Genomic DNA, 23,133 nt, shown 5'->3' on the forward strand with positions numbered 1-23,133 from the left:
TGTTGGTATGTGTTAGTTGACTGTTGGTGGGGTGTTGGTATGTGGTGGTTGACTGTGTGGGTTTAACCATGGTACAATAGTTATGCTTGCCAGAGCCTCTTACAACACTCAGCTGCAATGCATGCACTTTCCTCCTTCACACATTTACTAATGCTTTCCTCTTTTTCTTCTTTTCACCCCTGCAATGTCGATTTCCCTGAGGTGCAGTTACACCCAGTCCAGCTCCTCATGATCATTCCCTCGTGCAGTTATGAGATGACACCTTCTGATTACACACTGGCCTACATGTCTACCTTCCTCTGTACTTGTGTATCAATCTTTATGTACCTACTCCATCCATAGCACTAGATTCTCTTTTATTTTAAGTTTTCCACATCAGTATTAATACCATTCTTCCTGCCTCTACCCACCCTATGACTGTTGCATTGAGTTCCATTCACACATGAAGGGCGACTGACCTGTCAGACATAGCTGGACAAAACATCCAACAATATATTCTTTGGCTGGAGTATTCTTTTACCCTGCATGTGAACTTTTCCTGCCTACCCCATTAGCCTACTAGCCTGATTCCATCCAGCTCCTCCCTTCACTATCCATGCATATGGGTATTTGAATAACCACTACATTAACAAAAAACTGGTAACCACAAAATGCTGCGTTTCAAACACACAGTTTTGAGGACAGGCACGAGACAAAAGAAGAGCAACAAGGTCTGTCCCAGCATAAACTCATACAATGCTGTCCCTTCCAGGTGGAACACCATTTGCGCAATTCGTTGAGCAGAGGTAGGTGGTATCTCTGACAGATCAGTCACTAAACCTGCTGATGCCATAGCTCTAGAGCTCACAGATGACAGCTGGCAAGCAATAGAAAATATCTTACCTGTACTACAGGCCCTAAAGTCAGTGCTTAATTTGTAAATCAGGAGGTCCTGGAACACAGAGTGGGGGCTGCTCTCAGGGCAGAGAAAAAAATCATAGAACTCATCAAAAAATCCACAGTACCTGGAGCACACTGGACAAAGCCTAGGTGCTAGCTGGTAAAACTAAACATAGCTATCATCACAAACAAAGCATTATTTGTTTATATTTACAACACAGCTTTGTTGCATACTCGATTCTGACTGCAATTACGGCATTCTACGGTCTGTTATTCCTGAATAGCAGACTGCTGCTATGAAGACCATTGCTATGGACACTAACGGACTATTTTTTTTTTAGCTGAAGTAATAAAATGATATGTTTCAGTACTATCACATCACGGCACCTATACACAACAAACAGTGCTGTTAACAAACGATTTATAAGTAACTTTAACGGAAATAAAAGAATGACAGACAGGGTTCGTATGGTCATGAAAAACCTGGAAAAGTCATGGAATTTGAAAATAGCAATTTCCGGGCCTGGAAAAGTTTTGGAACAATAAATAAACCCGGAAACTTTTGGAAAAGTCCTGCAAATTTGCCTCACAGATACCTGTTTAACAGAGTATATGTGGTTCAGTAGGGCTGTATTGAATGCCACTTTCTGCCAATCGAATTTTAGCCAACCTTTTTTGAGCGAAGCTTCGAATGTCTGTGACGTGACGTCATTGTTTTGGCCTGTTGTTTCGGAATACTCTACTTTCTACTCAATAATATGAATGAAGAGATGATATAAGAAACTGCAAGTCACACTTTTTTTAAGTTTGACACTGTTTAATAGACATTATTTACATCATTTGTTGTCGACACCGCTGTCTTTGCATTGGCATTCCTTCCATAACTGAGGATGCACCTTTATTCACAAATAATAGTAATTATCTGCGCAGTAGGCTAAACTAAACTTAGGTGTAACTAGCAATATTGTAGACCTTAATTTACTCAGATAGCCATTTTAGGAATTCAGAAATAAACTTACAGATAGTTTCCCAGATTTGTTATTGAGTGACGGTACACAAGCTTTATCTTGCATAGTACAACCCTGTGGTACAGTTAAGATCGACAGAGAAAAAGGTATATTGGTTAAACAGTACTTTAATATTCGGGCGGACCAGTCACGTCACTTTGTTCTCTGCATGGGGTAACGTCAGACTCTGACCTGAGTTGCAGTTTGTACTTAACGAAATATAAATTCGCGCAATGCCAGGAAAATGGTAATTTAATTATGTCTGGCTTCAAACCGCATAGCTTGTCATTAATTATAGTTGAAATATGCTGAGAAATTTTTACATGGATTTTTATCCTTATTTTTTTTGTTATACACAAACGTTTCAGACAATGTATGGTCATGAAATTTTATGTCAAAGGCATGGAAAAGTCATGGAAATGTACTGGTAATAATGTGTATAAACCCTGGACAGAACAAATAACATAAAACATTGCACAACATTTATTTACAGTTTTGATAGTGACAAAGGAGGTGCCGGATCCAACCAACTAGGTGCCGGTCCCAATCTCGGAGGTCTTGGATCTTGTTCCGACAAGACCCAGCACAAATTAAGCCCTGCCTTTTTGTATTGTTACTTAGTACCACCAAATTTGTGTTTATTTCCACCATGTTGAGAGCGAATGGGAAGCCTAACTGGTGCTGCTAACAGTCCCCAGAAGGCTCAGCAGTGATACCATTGCTCCCAATCGCCAGCACAAATCAGCACTTTGCGGAGCCATAAGGCAAGGCAAGTTTATTTATAGGGCACCTTTCATACACCGCAGTCATTAAACGTCCTTTACAAATGAGAAAATACAAAATACACATAGCTCCGCCAAGAGGTCAAAGACAGACTAATGTGTATGACTGACTACTTGCTACACCCACTAGCGCCAATAATGCCTATCAGTGGGCAGTGACAGTACACAACACGGCCAGTGTCTAAACCTGCCTTGAGGGCTCTACTGTAATGCTGACGGATATGGTAATGAAACAGAACTTGCCCTCTATACTGGTCTAAATACTCAATACATATGAATTCCAGTATCCTAGCGAGGCTTGGCAAACTATCAACATCACTTCCCATGGAGAAAACCTTTTCCAGAGCTGGACTGTTAGTTAATTCTTAGCCATCGATATTTTAAAAAATCAGCATGTGTAGGGGAGAGGTTACTGTGGATTTTGTTAACAAAAGAGAGTGAATACTTTCTTTACACTTGAACACTTACTTTAGTTTTGAAATGATACATGTATTTTTTCTACTTCATAGCATCTATTTACCTTACCAAAAAAAAAAAAAAAAAAAGTGCAGGTTTTTTTTGTTTTTTTTAATTTACTAAGGAGAAGTTGTTAAAAGTTTGAAGACTGGATGATTTTGTTGGCCAACTGTATAGTACAATGGTATTTCATTTTTCATTAAGAGCACAAGGAGCAACCCATTTTGGATAACAGGTTATCAAAAAAAGAGAGAGAAATCCAGAGGACATTCCAATAGTAAAATACTTTTAGGTGGCTATCCCTAGCCTCGGCTGAACTTTTGCCAAGACACCTCTGATAATCACAACCTGTGCTGACTTCACAATGATGCAAAATGTGTCTCGTCCTTTCTACGCCATTCTGTTGTTCCTGGTAGATTTTTATGTATTCTTATTTCATTTAACAATCTACCAACAGTAACTATCCCAGTGCCAGTCAGAGGAGTATGGGCTTCCCATTCTGAGTTTGGGTCTCTTTGAAAGTTTCCTCCTGTTTCAGCCAAAGGGAATTTTCCCTTGCTAGTGTCACGGCAGTCTTTCTAACTGGGGGCCTTAGGCCCTGAACTCTGTAAGGCTGCTGTGTGACAGTATCCATTGTTAAAGCACTGCAAAACCAAACTGTACTGAATTCACTATGTAAACCCGTACTTTGGTTAAAAATTCCCTTATTTGAAATAAAAAGTCAGGAAGTTAATCAATCTGACATTTTAACCAAAACCACGGCAACGGTCTGAGCAGTCTGTCATTCATTTGTGTGAGGGACCTGTGTGACTATGTTAGTATGGTCACTTCTGTGGCTACAAAACAGGTTTTGTCCAAAGGTATCAATTGTTTTAACTGTTCCCAGCAGAAGTGTTCCCAGCAGAACATTCTACTCCTTAAAATGACTGTGTGTAGTTGAGAGCCCACTGTACCCAGTCTCAGGCCTCCAGGTGTGAGTGCACTCCTATCCCCTGGGCAGGTGTTCTTGTTGGCAGTGATTGACACCAACTCCAGGACTCTTTCTGCGCGGGCTCCGTCCATGCCTTTTGGTCTCAGGTCCACCAGCACCAGGTGGTTGTCAGTCCCTCCTGAGGAATCCAACATAACAGCCTGGTTATATCCCGGGAGACATCCTACTGTTTTCCTGTTACATGATGTTATTGCCACTGTCACTGAAGCTGTGGAAAAAAGAACTTGTAAGTTATGTTTTGTGTTTAATCTAGAGAATGAGATACCTGAGACCAGGGTGTAACCTTTCCGTAGGAGAGTGTTGGCCATAGCCTTTGCATTTTTCAGGACTTGAGCAATGTATTCCCTGAACATGGGAGTGGATGCCTAGGAGGAAGAAAACAAAAAACAAAGACAAAAAAAAAATCAAGAAAGAGAATTTCGCAGTTCTTGTTCAATGTGATTTCTCAATTACATCAGCATGACAAGGTTTGTTAGTAGTTTATAAAAATGAGTGAAAATTCGTCTAAGAGCACTACTGTATGTTTGTGTGTTTCATCACAGGTTTAGTATCAGTGTGATGTAGATGAACTACAGCATGTATACCCAACAATGACAAATGATTTTCCACCTTACAACAGTATATACAGAAAAACTTGGTTAATCCTTATATCACGATTCATCAACACCACCAACATTGGGTGTTTAAAACATGTCTACTAACAAACTTTCAAGGACTTTGATCTGACACTGAGCTTAATTTGATCTAACAATGGATATCTGAGTTATGAGCACCTAATAAACTACTTTTGCTCTTACATCAGTCAAATGCATCAGTAAAGATGGGGGAGAAAAAAAAAAAAATTATATATATATATATATATATATATATATATATATATATATATGTGTGTGTGTGTGTGTGTGAGATAATGAAAAATGTCAATACTGTGAAATAATGATAAATGTCAATATTTGCTTCCACTTGGAGGGCCTAAAATTGATTGGCTGGTTGAGTTAAATCTATTACTTTACCTACCTTTGTGGCTTGAAAATTATAGATATATACTGCATGTGGATAAAAAAAAATCTCTTCCGACAGTGACAGGTGTTTTAACATTAGTGCCAGAGATGTTAGCTAATATAATAAAATACTATTGTACTGGTGAATTAGAGGGTTCTTCAGCAGGGAAGAACATTACTGTTTAGTACTGATGGTGTGGAGCTGCAATGCAGTAATTATGAAATGTAATTAGCTGCGTTCTGCAGTGGTGTGGGTTGGCTTTTCAACATACTGGCACGTTTATTCTGTGCTGACCTGACCTCTGATCATCTCTGCTTTTCTGGTACTATTTTCCATTTCATGCTGGTCATTGACAAACTTATGCTACCAAAACCCTGGGTTGTTCAGTTACAAGTTTCTAAAGGTTTATATTAACATCAAAATTCGAAAACCTATTTCAGTACAATTCGAAACACTTCATAACAGCATCTCATGTTTCTGTGTCAGTTGCTGTCTGTTTCTCAAACAATAACATGATTTATCATCACCTTCATTATTGTTACTTGTGTTCAGCTCTACCTCCACGTACTGATATTGATATCGATAGAGCTGCCCCCGACCAAATATATTCCTAGTTGACTAGTAGTTGTTAGTTCAAGCCATTAGTTGACTACCTGTCCCACATTTATGATATTAATTTAATTATTTAAAAATAATTTTTTTGGGGCGTCAGAAAATGGTTTCAGTTTCAGGGTTGAGAAAGAATGTTATAAGTAACATTGTTAAAACTGTGTTACATTACAGAGAAATACAAAACCATAATAATAATGAGCCTTGAAAAAATACATTTTACAAGTGTACGCATGAGCTGCCTGTTAACGACAATGCTAACTCAAAAGCAGTAATGATTCTGAATGTGTCAGAATGACCAGCAAGGAAACTGAACATTTTGTTAATTTATTTCAACACAGTATAACATCACACAACTTGTAACATCAAATCAATAACTTATAAAACACATGATAAATGAAAAACAGCCTTTTGTTAAAAAACTGAACTGAAAAATTATTTTTGTTTCATTTTAAAATGCAAATAGGAGAAAACCAGCTAGCATGACTGAAGCTATTTGTTTTATAAGCGTCAACAGTTTCTGTCCAAATGACACTTTGATTTATCCATCAAAACTTTTAGAAACAGGTTAATGACAGAAAATCTGTTAACGGTTTCCCTGCTTTTATGCTTACAATCTGGTTTGATGGCAAGTGGGCGAAGAGGAAGGAAGAAATTGGAATAAACTGAAATGTAAAGTTAAATTAGGACCACAGTAGGCTATAGCTTGCACTCTAACAGTTTCTAAACCGCATATCCAAAGCTATCAAAATCCAACAAATCTGACACAATGGCATGGAAAGGGAGCACCACAATGTCTTATTAGCTCATTTCTCGTGTGATTTTGGCCTGCTGATAAGTTGAGCAGTGACGTTGAACGCCAAGGAATAGCCAAAATAATAGTGGTGGGCAGTTCAATTCATTTTAGTGAACCAATTCTTTTGAACAGTTTGAGAAACTAAACCGTTTTTTTTTTTCCTAGGGTTTTCAAGTTTTGATTCTTTTGTGCTTCCGGTATGTTTCCTCCCTTGTCTCTTCAGCTTAGGGCACTCACTGAAGCTTTACGCCCGGATTTCCCTAAGTGTGGTGCATGCATCCCGGGGGTGCGCAGACTGCCCCTTGGGGGTGCGCGGACTGCCCCTTGGGGGTGCGCGGACTGCCCCTTGGGGGTGCGCGGACTGCCCCTTGGGGGTGCGCAAGACAAAAAACTGTAATGGCGGAAATTAAAAATAATATTTTTCAAAAAATCTAAAGTAAGTTAATAAGATAAAAAAAAAAAACAGTAATTTCCTCTTTTTCTTAAAACAACATATCTGTTTCTGTATGGCCCAAATTTCTTTGGCACCCTCATACATTCTCTTTGTTCCATGGATCATGCCGTACATGACTTTGTTGCAATTTGTTGAAGCATTGTTACAGTGCTAAATGTCAATCAAGTGCATTTTGTTGCATTCTCTCTTAATTGAATTTATTATCCTTCAAGTGTCTTAATGATTATAAATAACGATAAATTATTTTTATGCATTACTAAACTCAATGCAAATATTTAATGTTGCGGTAAATCTGTCGCTGTAGAGCCTAACCCTCTCCTCGCCCTCAAAAATTCTTTGTTCTGCGGCTTGTGCCGTGCATTTTTTTATTTGCTATTATTTGCTCATTGTTGATCGGTTTCATATGAATGTTGAGTGCGATGCAACTCGATGCAAATATTTCAATGTTGCTGTAAATATTCACAGGTATTTCCCCCTTTTGATAATAATATGTCTTAAAACCTGCGCGTGTTCCTCACCCTCACTCACTCTTTAAATGCTCCGACTGGTGCGTAATTTTGTTGCAATCTGTAAATGCATTTAAATGTTGATCTATTTATGTTATATTGCTGATCTCCTCAATGCTGTTATGGTCGTTCCAATTATTGCATCAACTTGGTCAGGATGTGGAAGGGGGTGCATGACCTAAAAAGTTTGGGAACCACTGCTTTACGCTGAATGCAAAAGGCCATGTACAAATCTAATTTATATACTGTATTAAATTTTATGTCCATTATTTTATTCAAGCTATTTTATTGTTGTTTGACTTAAATAAAACTTATTTTGTTCTGATTTCACTGTTTTGCAAGAACTTTTTACCGTTTTGAATCAAAGCCTATCCAGTGATTGAAAATGAATGGGTCCATTATTTAAATAGACCTTGATAAAATGTTTGACTTTGTCATCCCACAGCCTGGATTCTATGAGGTTAAATAAACCAATTGACTACATCAGTTAAGCATACATACATTTCTATTTCATCATGCAACAGTCTGTGCACCTTTAAGCCTCGTAACTCAGTGTTTTCAATTGGGCAAACAAACAGACGTGCATTTAAAAATGGGAAACAAAAAAACATTCTGTTCTCATTTCAGTTTGTGTGTCGTGCCAATGGTATGAGGAAAATCTGGTTAATAGTTCACTGTGAATATTAGACTTAATACTAATATCACTTAGCTGTAACCATAACCGTATATCAGAACCTGAACCCAGTGAAATTACAGATATTCTGAAAAACTCTATTTATAGTTCAGTGCTTCAAAATAACTCTTCATTAGCCGTACATAAAATAAATAACAGCATTAAAGTAGCAGCTATAATAATACTCTTTGAATTCAATACCTCTAGCTAACTAAGTTCCTGGTCACCACATTCAGTAACTAATTCAGGAAATAATTTATCACGTACTCAAAGAGTAGGAATACGAACATACAAGTTTATTACAACGATCAAATTCAAACAGTGCAGAATGAATCTAATGTTGAATAAATTGGAAATCAGGTGGAATTAAGGCACATCCGCTATACACACACATACAACAGTATCTAAACTACTCACAAGAAGACACAACTAACGGTAGACAATAACAACATCCTCATTATGTGTGAATGAACAACTACGCGAGTATGAGGCATTACTCACGAAGAGGCACGCTTAACCAAAAGAACTATCTGAGATGTTCTAGTGTAGTTACTTACACACAAAAGGGTAGAGAGGGAAGGAGAGGAAAGGGATGAGGAAGGAAAAGAGCAGGCCCAGCCACGTTCAGGTATGAGAGACTGGAGTTACTGAGGTTGGCAGTTGGAGACCGTGAGCGAGACTTTGTGTCAGTGCCGGGAAAGTCTTTTAGCGTCGTGGATCTTCCGTAGTGGTGAGCTTGGGCCGATTCTTCATGGAGACGAGCAGGACTGAACGGATGGACTTACATTACGGCTGATACAACCGGAGCCCGACGCTAAGCCGAACTGTAGTGTATCGGAACTGAAAGCTTAACTGTAGCGTAGCTGAACTGTAGGAAAGCATGAGGTCTGGCATTTTATCTGATTTGCAGACGGGGGGGCGCTGCTATCCTTTTGGGGGTGTCTCCGCCTGAAAGGAGGAGACACTCCTTGGAATTTGGAAATTATTAATTTGAGCTAGGTTGAAATAATTTTACATAACTTTTTCCCATAAAAGAATAGTAAAATTACACCTCCCTCGCAATTAAACGTTATCAGCATTTGACCAAATGGTCTGGGGGTTACTGCGCTAAAACATCGAGCCTGGTGTCTCTCAGGTGTTAGTGAGGGGTTTAAATGAAGCTAGTCCTCCCGGATACAGCTATGTACACCAGCCTCGTCTAACTAGCAGAGGAGGAGGCATTGCAGTTATTTATAATGATAATCTAGGTGTCATACAAAAACCTTTACATAAATTCAATGCTTTTGAAGTTCTTTATACAAACATAACGTATGTAGCCACAAAAAATAAGTCTACCCAGTCTGTCACACTAATTATTATTATAGACCTCCCCGGGCCATACTCTGAATTCCTTTGTGAATTTGTAGATTTCATCTCAAACCTCGTTATTTCTTTAGACAAAGCTCTAATTGTCGGAGACTTTAACATTCATTTGGATAACCCAGAAGATCCTCTGAGAACAGTGTTCGTGTCCATTCTAGATTCAGTAGGGATTAATCAGACGGTCACAGGGCTCACTCATAATGGTGGTCACACCCTCGATCTTACACTAAGACTCGGATTAAATGTAGGAAGTATAGTCACATTTCCACAATCTGAAGCTATCTCAGATCATTATCTTATCTCATTCAAAATGTTTCTTAGTAATAATATATGCACCTTGCCACGCTATCGTAATAAACGTATGTTTACGCCAGCTACTACGCAGAACTTTATCAATAATCTTCCAGAGTTATCAACTTTGACTGGATCACCATCACACCCCAAAGAACTTGATCAGGCAACTGAATCCTTAGAGTCAGCATTCTGCAACACCTTGGATAATGTGGCCCCACTTAAAAGGAAAATAATTAGAGAGAAAAAACTACCTCCCTGGTATAATGATCACACACGCACTTTAAAACTTACCACTTGAAAATTAGAACGTAAATGGCACCAAACTAAATTGGTAGTATTCCAGTTAGCATGGAAGGAGAGCCTCCTGAGCTATAGAAAAGCTCTTAGTGCCGCTAGATCAATGTATCTTTCCACCCTTACAGAAGACAACAAAAATAATCCTAGATTTTTATTTAATATTGTATCAAAACTAACTGGGAATAAGAGCACCTCGGCAACAGGCACACCATCAATATACAGTGGCGACACCTTCATGAATTTTTTCAATAGCAAAATTGCAAATATCAGGCACACAATTCAGACTATAAATTTAAAACCAGATAATTTGATAACACTGTAGATCACAATATAACTATATCAGATCAGCGTTTTACTCCCCTTCAAGCGACTGAATTAACCTTACTAATTTCTTCATCAAAATCACCAACTTGTGTATTAGATCCCTTACCTACATGTTTCCTCAAACAGGTAGTCATCGAACCTCATTGAACCTCTTCTAAAAATAATCAGTCCCTCCCTTAGCACTGGCTACGTACCTAAATCCTTTAAACTAGCAGTTATCAAACCCCTAATTAAAAAGCCTGACCTCGACCCCTGTTCGTTGTCCAACTATAAGCCAATATCTAACCTCCCCTTTATCTCCAAGATCCTAGAAAAGGCTGTAGCACAGCAGATATGCTCATACCTACATAGGAATAACATTCATGAAATGTATCAGTCAGGATTTAGGCCTCATCATAGCACAGAGACAGCACTGGTTAAAGTTGCAAATGACCTATTACTGGCCTCTGATCAGGGTTGTGTCTCCTTGCTTGTGTTGCTTGACCTCAGTGCAGCCTTTCACACCATCGATCATACTATTCTCCTTGATAGACTAGAAATTTTGTGGGAGTTAAGGGAACGGCCCTCTTATGGCTTAGGTCCTACTTGACTGATCGTTATCAGTTTGTTGATGTAAATGGTGACTTCTTTACACATACTGAGGTAAAGTTTGGTGTTCCGCAGGGTTCTGTTTTAGGCCCACTGCTTTTTTCTTTATATATGCTACCTCTAGGTAATATTATTCGTAAACACTGTATTAGATTCCACTGCTATGCTGATGACACACAGTTGTATGTCTCAGCGAAGCCAGACGATCTAGTTCATGCTTTCATTACCTCTAGGTTAGACTACTGTAATGCCTTACTGTCAGGATGTTCTAATACGTGTATAAATAAGCTGCAGTTCAGAATGCAGCAGCCAGAGTTCTTACTAGAACCAAAAGATATGACCTCATCACTCCTATCTTATCCACACTACACTGGCTCCCTGTCAAATCTCGCATTGATAATAAAATCTTACTATTAACATACAGAGCACTAAATGGTCTTGCGCCACAGTACCTGAGCGAACTCCTGGTCTTTTATGATCCACCACGCCTACTTAGATCAAAAGGTGCAGACCATTTGTTGGTTCCTTGAGTTGTGACGGCTACAGCAGGGGGCAGATCCTTCTTTTACAGAGCCCCACAGTTATGGAACAGCCTCCCAATTAATGCTCAAGACTCAGACAGTCTCTATGTGTAAGTCAAGACTGAAAACCTAACATGTTCACTCAGGTTTGTTGACAGTGGAGTGGGTGGCCGCCTTGTGTCCCAGAGTGCCCTCATGTCCGTATTACCTTCTAGCTCTCCCTTTTAGCTATGCTGTAATAGCTAGTCTTGCTGGAGTCCCTGCCTGCACTTGGCACACAATGTACATTTTCCCTTAGCCATTATGTGGAAATGAACATCTAACAATGTCTCTCTCTCTCTCTCTCTCTCTGTCGAGCCACACGTGCTACCAGTGAGATACCAGTGATCCTGACTCCTCCTGCCCTCTGGACTGATCCATCCTGGTGTTCTCATCTTTCATCCCCCTGTCAGCATCGCCATCCCCCTTGTTCACGCTCTGAATTTACTTGCAATTGTAACTGCCCGCTGGGTCGGCACCTATGCACACCTGTCTGGCCAAGAAGGGGTCTCCTCTCCCTGTGGTCCTGCTCAAGATTTCTCCCATTTCCTTTTTGGGTTTTTGGGGAGTTTTTTCTTGCCCACCATGAAGATTAAGTCAGGGGGTACTGTCCTGTTTTGATTTTGACTGTTTTTTTTTTTTAATTTATACATTTCAAAATGGTAAAATCAATGTATCGATAAACGTGCATAGCCTGAAACACGTCAGTTTAACATCATACAATTACGTTCATGTCCTTAAAACTTTTTATTTATTTATTTATTTATTTCAAACAAATAGTGCTATCGTTGAATTGTTGAAAAAACATTTCTAATATGAAATTTTTCATCAGATAACATAAACCAATACATCGCATTTATTAGCTATGCAAGTGTGTCTGTTTTGTCACACAGAAGTGAGCCTGCCAATCTTTCAGCCTCTTGCTTCCTTGTTTCCGAACTGTCAAAGATTGTATCTGCTATATAAGGGTGCAGCCGAATAGTCAAAAAAATTACGTCCTCAGCCTTTTCCTAACCACTTTTCCTTGACCTCGATGGAAAACGTCATGAGGTTAAGGAAGGGTGGGAAGGAGAATTCGTAAGGACTTAGGAAAAGACAACTGCGGTGCTAAGAGAATCCGACTGCACTGACACTAGGCTATGTAATCTTGGGACGGCGGATATTACTTACATAGATCTGCCGTGGTGAAACTACAGTGTTCCAAAGATGGACTACTAAAAGTGCATCTTAGATACTTCGCCCCATGCGTTCTCATCCTTTTTTTTTCACGGTATATAGACGTACACAACCCGGTGAAAAATGTTACTTCATTACCAAGGTTGGAATTGAAATTAAAAAAAAAAAGGCATATAGGCTACTAATCACAAAAGTGAAGCGAATGGTTGCTCATGCTCACCCTCCTATCCACTCACATTTATCGACGTGAATCCGAGTATGATTGTAGGGAAAATAATTGTTAAATTTATGCATGATAGGCATAACATGTTGGGCCTACAAATCCACAATTCTATATAACATCACTCTAGTTTCAAACATGCTGAATTAAAAACATTATCTGGCTATAAACGTCTCATATCCCTTATTGGTCATGTTGCTCTGATCCATTTTAGAAAACAGAATTTAATTTGTTTTGCAATTACTAATGCTTGTGTTACCCGCTCTGTGTTGTATATACCACTGGACTCGAACTGGCGACCCTCAGGATGGGAGGCAGGCGCGCTAGCGTCAGTCGCTAGTACGCCTCTTAAGGTGTTGGGGGAGTGAGGTATACTCACTGCGCAGCACTCTACATGCTGGCTACCGTTACACTTGTATTTCAGTACCAAGACTTACTTTTAATCAGAAATAGTTGGAATAGTTATTTAAGATCATATTGTGAATTTTAACTGTTTTCTGTTAAGAATTTAAGTAAGAATGCATGAGCATGACACGTTTTGTGTGAGAAGCCCTTTTATAGTCAGATATCTTAGAAACTGTTATACTTTGAAGAGAACATAAGTCTTTTGACCGACACAATCACTTTGTCATGTTACTTTTATTTATTTTTTGATTTTACTTGTATAGGATCAGCAAATCATTAAATGAGAAAACTTCAGCCAGATAATCTTTGTGTCACGTCAAGGATACGCTTGTCACTGTCCAACGGTTAGTGTTACATTCACATAATCTTTTGTTTTCATGAACGGCTGAATGGTTTGTCACTTTAAATGCTGCTACCGCAAAGAATTGTGGGGCAAAATTATCTCCTTTCCTTTCTTAAAGGATGGTCCAGTGTACCCTGTGCTAAAGGAGATAGGAAAGGAAGCACTGAAGCACCTTTCCTTAGCATTTAGAGAATCCGAACAGCTCTTATCATGCCTGCCACTTAGATACTAACTCAGTTAGGATCCTTCCTAAGCAAAAAAGACTATTTGGATGCACCCTAGGTCTTATGGGATACTGGAATGGTGTATCTACTGAATTGACAGAACCCAGAACACAAGTTTAGTCTGTGGGTGTCTTAGGGTAGACTCGTCTCCTGCATTGGTCTATCCACTGAACTGACAGAACGATCCAGAACATGAGTTAAGTCTTCGGGTACACTCGTCTACTGTGTGAACCGTCGAACTCGGGCTTTTGAACTCAGGCTGTCTGAGTTCGAACTCGAGTTTTCGAACTTTCTGGCTACAGAGCTGCAGAAGGTGGATTAACTAAATTCAGATTTTTTTGTTGCTATTACAAAGATTAAAAATAATTACTTCAATGGGGTAAATGTAAACACTTGTCAATTTAGTAAAATTAGTCTAGATAATTAGAGGCAGACGTTACTGTGAACTATTTATTTGGGCGCATTAGTTCACACTTTCTTGCTCTTTGTTGATTGTTACTGGCCCACTGCTGTGCGCACTGCGTAGTGATACAATATGTTTCCGACCAATTGCATGCAGTTGACTGGGAGCAGCTGAATTAGAAGGAAAAAAAGAACTATGATGATAATAATAACAATAATAATAGTAATAATAATTATAATAAAAAAGAACAACTCAGTTGTGCTGGTGAACCGGTACGAACAACTCACTAAGAAGGGTCGTTCAAAAAGAACGACTCATTCGCGAACTGCACACGACTACAAAGTCATCAAACTCCTTTGTTCCGTGCTGTGGATTAACAAACTTCATCACAAAACTAAAACACACACCAGCTTTGGTGATTGCAAGTAACAGACTTCTACTACTGATCTGCTTGCTTACTTTCATAACTACATAATTATTTTCATAACTACATAATGTACACAAATGCTTAAAAATGGACAATATCCCGTTTATTTACTTAAACTGCAAACACCATGTAAAGTATAGGGATTGAAGTATCTGAGTGGCAGTGACATCCGACGGGATCTCCCAGGCCGGCAAATAATAAGGCCATTAATTATTTAGCATAATGGAATAATAACGTTAGGGTACGTACATGTTTCAGATGATAAGTCATGTTTGAGGTCAAGGAATGACAGGCGAACCTTTGCATGCAGAGTTTATACATCACCTTCCTGGGGTCATCCTTTACACACTTGAAATGATCCCATATTTTGGATGATTTCCTACCTGACATAGTCTAATAACTTTTTAATGACAAGGCACAGCTCCTGAATTGAGGTTTTCTTTTTTTTTTCTTTTTTCTGCGACAAACCAATGAAAAGTTGTTCGACTCAGTTTGGTCGACTGTCAGGGAGCAGACCTAGATACTTACTGTTGTGTATTTTATTTTTTAAGTAAAATGAGACTGAAGTGGCGGCACTGGGACATTATAGCTGCATCATTTATGTCCATGACCCTTTTCATTACTTCCCAATACTATCAAGGACTGGATGTTAAGTATACGGACAATCAGCCAAGTGATACAAAATTCAGTAATGTAATAACAAATTTCCTAAACTTCATATTAGTTTTCTAAACATGTCAAATTTTAAAAACTTTTGACAGCAGAATTAAAAACACTGGCTTCAGACTTTGTATGGTTTTGGTATAATGAAAAATCAACTACATATGAGAAGCGATTTTATCGTCATTGTCCATAACAAACCCCTGACAGCTATCGTCACATGACTCAGCCTTACTGTCTTATTATGGCTGACGTCAAAAGAACCAACTATTTCACAGTTCAGAACACAAATCAAATCCAACTACATTCATTAATTAAGCATAAACAAATAATTAATCAAGAAATTAAAAAAAATAAATAATTGAATGTATAAATAAATGCAGATTTTTTTTTCATTTATTTATATATCGTCTTTGACTGTTACTTCATTGCCTCCATAATTAACCATACAGACAGCCCAGTAACATTTAAAACCAGAGTGACTAACGCTAAAATGCTTCAGTTGTCACTGTTCTATCAGAAAGGATGTTTTTCTTAAAAGAAACAACAACAAAAAACAAAAAGCACTCCCCTCCAAAAAAAAACTCTACTCCTCTTCTGCATATGTACTAAAATCCTTTCTGTAAGAAAGGAAATGTTGTTACTATGATGTATAATAAGATGACTGATGTGTAACTAATTTGGGCTGTAGCTGAATGGTTAAATTCAAGATTAACATCTAGCTAGCTGCTCTATAAAATACACACCAGCAGAAAAAAAAAAAAAAATCAGACATTGATCCCAGTGAAACTTGTTTCAACTGTGAAATGTAGACACTATTCTGCAATATTCCTTGGTTACAAAGCCTTTGTTTTTCAACAATATTTTAAATGTCAATTTTCAGAAAGCTTCTTCTTTTGTTTCTGAAGAACAATAGTAACTTGCTGACTATTGATGCAAAATTAGTAACACTGCACATTATATTTTATAGGCACAAAGCAAAGTGTGAACTTTAACATCCCTAAATTTTAATCACACAATGAGAGAGAATTTTGTTTTCTGTTTGGATTAGACGCAACAGAGCCTTGTAACAGTAGCCTGTCAAGCAACATTTTGAGATTTCAATTTGATGGATAGTACAGGAACATCTTTGAAAGAAACAGGACTCAAATGAATTGTAGCAGCAGTCCCAAAGATGAGAGAAAAAGAGAAATACCATACCTGTCTCAATGCCACCGCAACTCCAGCTATGGCATGGTTATGGGGTCCACCCTGCAGCGAAGGGAAGACGGAGAAATTGACTTTATCCTCCAGATCATACATAATCTCACGACCCTTCTTGTCCACACAGCGCACACCTTTGCGGTAGAATATCAGCCCAGCCCTAAAGAGGGGAACACATATTTAGGCCCCTATGAGCAATCACCATGTCCAAAATATTTGTTTTCTCATGCTTTCAAATGCACTGTCAAGCTTGCTCTCTGTATGCCCCCCTCTCTCTCTATTCTCCCTCTCTCTCCCACACACAGTACCTGGCTCCTCTGAGAGATTTGTGAGTAGTGGAGGTGACAAGGTCAGCATACTCAAAGGGAGAGGGAATAGCTTTGCCCGCAACAAGTCCACTAATATGAGCCATATCCGCCAGCATGTATGCATTCACTTCTGTGCACAGCTGCAGGGCAACGGAGTGACAGAGAAATCATAAAAAACAGAATTAAAAAAAATTAAATCATTCGTTATTAGTTATTACAATTAAGGTAAACAGTCTAATAACTCAGCTTTTACAAAGCAAAGAAGAGCGTTGCTCACGATTAAAAACCTTAGTTCATAAATATAGAAGTAGGCAAATGCATAATTTGTTTGTTTAGAGAGAGACAGAGAGAGAGGGGGAGAGATACAGATATATGTTGACATTATATGAACATATGTACAGTCTTTTTCTCTTATTTAAATGCTGTTGTATATGCAAATATAAGCATATATCTATAGTATCTATAGCACTACGTAGACATATATATAGCACTACAGCACATGTAGTGAAAATATATATATATATATATATACACACACACATACACACACACACACACACACACACACACACACACACACACACACACACACACACACACACTTTCTCTTGTTTAAATGCTGCTGATGTGATCAAAATAAATCCTCTATTAACTCTAGCATAGGCAGGAAACACAGAACATAGTATAAAATTATTAAAAACTATTTAAAAAACAAAAGAGTTAGCAGGTTGAGAGAACTGTCCCAGCTTACAAAAGAGAGACCTCTCCGACCTCAGGCAGTGTGGAAGCATGGCTAAACCATGGTCCTACTGGCCCAGGGTTTTTAAATCAGCACTAATATTAATCATTGCCATTCTGTTTGGGAAACTGAGCCGTTTTTTAAGCTTGCACAACTGAGAGACAATAAAACAGCTATAAATACAAATTCAAAAGAGAGAAACCCATGAGACAGGGTCTCCACATATTTTCTTTTTCATAAATTCACTGGGTGACAGGAGATGATCGTGTCTGTATTCTGGCCGCACTATGAGATGTTTTTAAATGTTTACTGACGTGTGTGTGTGTGTGTGTGTGAACGTGCAAAGAGAGAAAGAAAACCATACAGAAATCTTCTTGAGCAAGGTAGTGGCAGAAACAGCAAGACTGGTATATATTTCTCACAATGATGAGTGACAAAAGTCCTTTTATTCAGAGAGAATGAGAGTGTCGGAGTGGGACAGAGGGAGGGAATGTGTGTGCGCGCGCGCACGCATATTCATATTCATTGGTGTCTGAGTATATGTGTAGGCTTGTAAGTGTGAGAGAGATGGGCAAGGACTGTGTGACAAAACGTAAGATTGGTAGAAAAAAGCAAAAAGTGCGTATGTAGACAGAAAAACACAACACTGTGTCTGTGTGTATGTGAGAGAGAGAGAGTAAGGGAGCGAGGGAGAGAGGATAGTCAGGATGAGAAAGGGAGGGAGAGAGAGATAGAGAATGGTATGAGACAAAGAGGGATATAGCACCTTCTTGATGCGAGCATAGTCAATAAGGCGGGCGTAGGCACTTGTGCCTGCGATGATCATCCTGGGACGGAAGAGTCGTGCTGTGACCTCCATCTGGTCGTAGTCTATGAGTCCTGTCTTGGGCTGTAAGAGAGTGAGACAAGATAGGTCGTGGTCGATGAGACCTGCCTTTGGCTCTGAGAGAGTGAGACAGGATAGGTCACAGTCTATGAGACCAGTTTTAGGCTGAGAGAGAGAGAAGCAGATAGGTCTATGAGATCTGCCTTTGGCAACGAGATATATAGTAATATATAGTAAATTCGTGTATATTTCATATATACAGCTCTTGGATAAAGACAGCATTTTCAGTATTTTGTAACGTAATGACAGACTCTAGTTCCACTGACTGTCTTTGTCCTTGCTTCCACCTTCCTTTCCAGCACTTCCTTCACATTAAATGGAATACAGTTTGACACCCTGACAGCTCTGCTAGTTACTGGCCACCGTGGCCCTTTACTCAGATTTGTGCCAAGAGGGGAACACGCTGTCCCCACTGAACACTCCACGAAACACTGCCATTTCTACTCAAGGACCTCCAGGAAACGGATGAATTCCCAAACAATAAAACCTGGAGCAGACACAAGCCAAAAATTGTCTAATGGCTATGTACAGAATTTTAATAGGTACATAAGACATGATCTATTTCAAAGTCAGAGTGAATCATTTTTGGGTAGTTTGGGCGAGCCCCCGTTAGTTCACTCAGCCACACCTTGCTCCTGTGGTGATTATTATGAAGGCACCAGGCTAGGTTACATCAGTGTAACAAAACCAACATAATGTACAGGTATAAACGAATCAGAAAAACAAAACCACATAAGGACAAAACTGTTAAATTAAAAGGTAAATTGAATGAGAATGCCAAAAGTACGTCAGAAATATTTGTCATTCACAATGACTAACGGTTGGATCTGCTCAGGCTGTGCTCTCCTACGGGTCTTTTGGAGCAGAGTTTGTCTCTGGTCTACAGATAAGGAGAAAACTGGCATTTTGGTTGGACAGCATGCTAAATGGAAGGACATTACCTCCACTGCAGTTATAGTAAAATTCCATCCACACAGCTTTGCTATGTCATCTGAAGGCTGCTCACTACTCCTCCATCTGCCTATTTTTCTCTTTCAGCTGTTTCTTTTCAGTTCCACTTCTCACGTACAGTACTGTGAAAAAGTATGTGCCCCCTCCCGATTTCTTCTATTTTTGTATATGTCACACTTAAATGTTTCAGATCATCAAGCTAACTTTAATATTAGACAAAGATAACCTGAGTATACACAAAATACAGTTTTTAAGTGATGATTTCATTTACTGAAGGAAAGAAGCTATCCAACTCTTCGTGACCCTGTGTGAAAAAGTAATTGCCCCCTTATTTACTAAATCAACTAATTAACCAGATGTGACTGATATGTAGGTTCAATTTCACTAGATACACCCAGGCATGATTACTGCCAGACCTGCTGAATATAAACATCACTTAAATAGAGCCTGTCTGGCAATGTGAAGTAGGCTAAAAGGTTACAAAAAGCAGCACATGTTGCCGCGATCTAAAGAAATTCAAGAACAAATGAGAAACAAAGTCATTGATATTTATCAGTCTGGAAAGGGTTACAAAGCCATTCCTAAGGCTCTGGGACTCCAGTGAACCATGGTGAGAGCAATTATCTACAAACGGAGAAAACCCGGAACAGTGGTGAACCTTTCCAGGAGTGGCTAGCCAACCAAAATTCCTTGGAGTGCATCGACGACTCATCCAGGAGGTCACAAAAGAGCCTAGATGAACATCTAAAGAACTGCAGGCCTCACCTGCCTCAGTTAAGGCCAGTGTTCATGATTCCACAATAAGAAAGATACTGGCCAAAAATGGCATCCATGGGAGAGTTCCAAGGTGAAAACCACTGCTGACCAAAAAGAAAACAAAGGCTCATCTCACATTTGCCAAGAAACATTTTGATGACCCCTGAGACCTTTGGGATAATATTCTGTGGACTAATGAGCCAAAAGTGGAACTTTTTGGAAGACATCGGTCCTGTTACATCTGGCGTAAAGCTAACACAGCATTCCACAATAAGAACATCATACCAACATTAAAAAACGACGGTGGTAGTGTGATGGTCTGGGGCTGCTTTACTGCTTCAGGACCTGGATGACTCGCCATAGTTGATGACTCCGTGAATTCTGTTCTCTACCAGAAAATCCTGAAGGAAAATGTGTAGCCATCAGTTCGTGACCTAAAGCTCAAGCGCAGTTGGGCTTTGCAGCAGGACAATGATCCAGGGCATACAGGCAAGTCCACCTCTGAATGGCTCAAAAGAAACAAAATGAAGGTTTTGGAGTGGCCTAGTCAAAGTCCTGATGTGAATCTGATTGAGATGCTGTGGTATAACCTTAAACAAGCATTTCAAGCTCGAAAACACTCCAATGTGGATGAATTAAAACAATTTTGCAAAGAAGAGTGGGCCAGAATTCCACAGCCATGTAAAAGGATCATATTGCAAATGTTTGATTGCAGTTGTTGCCACCAAGGGTGGCACAACCCATTATTAGGTTTAGGGGGGCAATTACTTTTTCACATGGGTGATATAGGTTTTGAATAACTCTTTACCTTCCTTCAATAAATGGAATGATCATTTAAAGGCTGCATTCCTGTTTACTCACATTGTCTTTGTCTTATATTAAAATTAGTTGATGATTGGAAACATTTAAATGTCACAAATAAGCAAAAATAGAAGAAATCGGGAAGGGGCCAAATACTTTTTCACAACACTGCATATGCCTTACGCTGTATACCTCCCTGCACATGTCCATACATCTCCCTGCACATGCCTCGGATGTCTTAGCTCTCAGTCCTCACTTCTCTCATCTCTCTCTCTCTGCCTCCAGTCTTCTTTCACACTTATCACTCCTTTATCTCTCCCTCTCTCTGTCACCAAAAAGGGAAGCTTTATATGGACAAGCGGATAATCTCCTCCATCTCCACAGTGAATCTCTTGGTGACCACTCACTCATCACCAGGCACTCATTCTAAGGGACCGAGTGGGATCCCACCAGTCTGTCGATTTCCTATTATCTCTCCTGTAGAGAGAAGACTGCCCCCTCATCCATCAACCACTATGGTTACACAGACTCAGCCGCATTGATCACCTCAAACACACTGGCACATTGATGAGCACAGAGATGCTAAGAGAGGCCAATGGCATGTAGTAACCATCACCCAGAATCTGTCTGCTCACGTCTCTGAGAGCCGTCAACCGCTGTTCCTCACCCAACAACTCCAGGCATATCGGTCCTGAGGGAAACCCAGGGCTGTGGGCACATGCAGGGTTTTTGGTGGACCACTCATTCACCTCACTTTGAACTGATTGCTCAGCCAGGGCTGAGATACCTTAAAACCCCCACATGTAACAGTCGTCCTCAAAGGCTGGCCAGATACACAGCTGGTGCTCACACATGGGCCTTTTACATTAGTGAAGTGTGGAGGACTGATGCACTGGATAGGTCAAAGACCCTGGGCTCAAAGTCTTGGAGAGGACTGATTTTCAGGGGGTATTCAAAACAAAAAAAAAAGTGACTCAATAATATGAATAACACATATAAAAAAGAAAAAAGTAATGGTTAAAAAAAACAATGAACTTATGAACTTACACATCAGTATATATTTATAGAATTACACATTCAGAGATACTGTAATTTCAGTTCATATATCCATATGTAATTATTAATTTTCTCTTTAATTTGTTTTTTGTTTATTCATTTCAGAAGATTGGATTAAACACGACAATGGTGTTATTGATTGTTTTGAAATATTAAAATCCCTGTAAGAGCTCTACATTCGTACTCATGTCCTTCAGCAGCTTTTCCCCAATACTTTTTTTTAGGTTTGTAACTAATTTTTAACTGAAAAACAGCAGCCATAAAAGCAGGTGCTTTTCACACTTGGTTATTATCAGTGTCAATATGTTAATCAACACTGCGATTCAAACATGAATGATGCTCCTAGCACATCAAAACTTATTATTCAGACACAAAAAGCAACATCTCTCCCCACCCCTTGAGAAATCATCCAGGCATCCAGAGTGCAAACCTTTTCCTTGGTAGTACCACTCAAAATATGTATACTAAAATTCATAACACCCCCCCACCCTCTTGAAATTTTATTTACAAATTCATTTCTTTCTAATATTTCCCAAATCGTTGTCTGATTCCAAGTCATTCCCTCACCCTGGCATACAGCGGACACAAATGGCCACGTAACCATGACAACGTTGTACGCCCAATGCACTGTTCAGTTTTCCATTTATGGATAGAACGCCATTAAAAAGAGCATTTCTTTCTCGAGAACAATCCATATATATACAAGGACACACCAAGTTAGTTAAAGCAGTTATCCATTTTTATAAACCATAATAACTTTGACATACCAGGGCGGGGCAGTATGGGGAATATCCTTCCCAGAGAACTCGGCAGTAATCTGACCATAAAGGAAACCATCTGAGCCCTAACCATCTGGATCAAAGCTAATGTGGTTGTGAGGAGAGGAGAGTGATCAGTGGGTTAAGCGTCCCATGGAGGCTTTAATGGACTCACCCTGCTGGGGTACATATCAGTGAACAGCGGCAGCACAGCCTTGGGCCCTCAGTCTGGCTGCT

The 23,133-nt window shown here is 39.3% G+C and overlaps 1 protein-coding gene across 1 annotated transcript in view; it reads right to left on the reverse strand.

The window, feature by feature from the left end:
• The window catches only part of shmt2 (serine hydroxymethyltransferase 2 (mitochondrial)), a 54,308-nt gene that overhangs the window by 3,141 nt on the left and 28,034 nt on the right, over positions 1 to 23,133 (reverse strand). Inside the window, exons 6-10 of the mRNA XM_030780150.1 lie at positions 18,455 to 18,577; positions 16,950 to 17,089; positions 16,639 to 16,801; positions 4,381 to 4,480; positions 4,078 to 4,233 (exon numbers count right to left, since the gene is read on the reverse strand). Of these exons, the coding sequence (XP_030636010.1) occupies positions 4,078 to 4,233; positions 4,381 to 4,480; positions 16,639 to 16,801; positions 16,950 to 17,089; positions 18,455 to 18,577 (682 nt within the window). The remainder of the gene's footprint in view (positions 1 to 4,077; positions 4,234 to 4,380; positions 4,481 to 16,638; positions 16,802 to 16,949; positions 17,090 to 18,454; positions 18,578 to 23,133) is intronic.

The sequence above is a fragment of the Chanos chanos genome, chromosome 7 (assembly GCF_902362185.1).
Source record: "Chanos chanos chromosome 7, fChaCha1.1, whole genome shotgun sequence".
Lineage (NCBI taxonomy): Eukaryota > Metazoa > Chordata > Actinopteri > Gonorynchiformes > Chanidae > Chanos > Chanos chanos.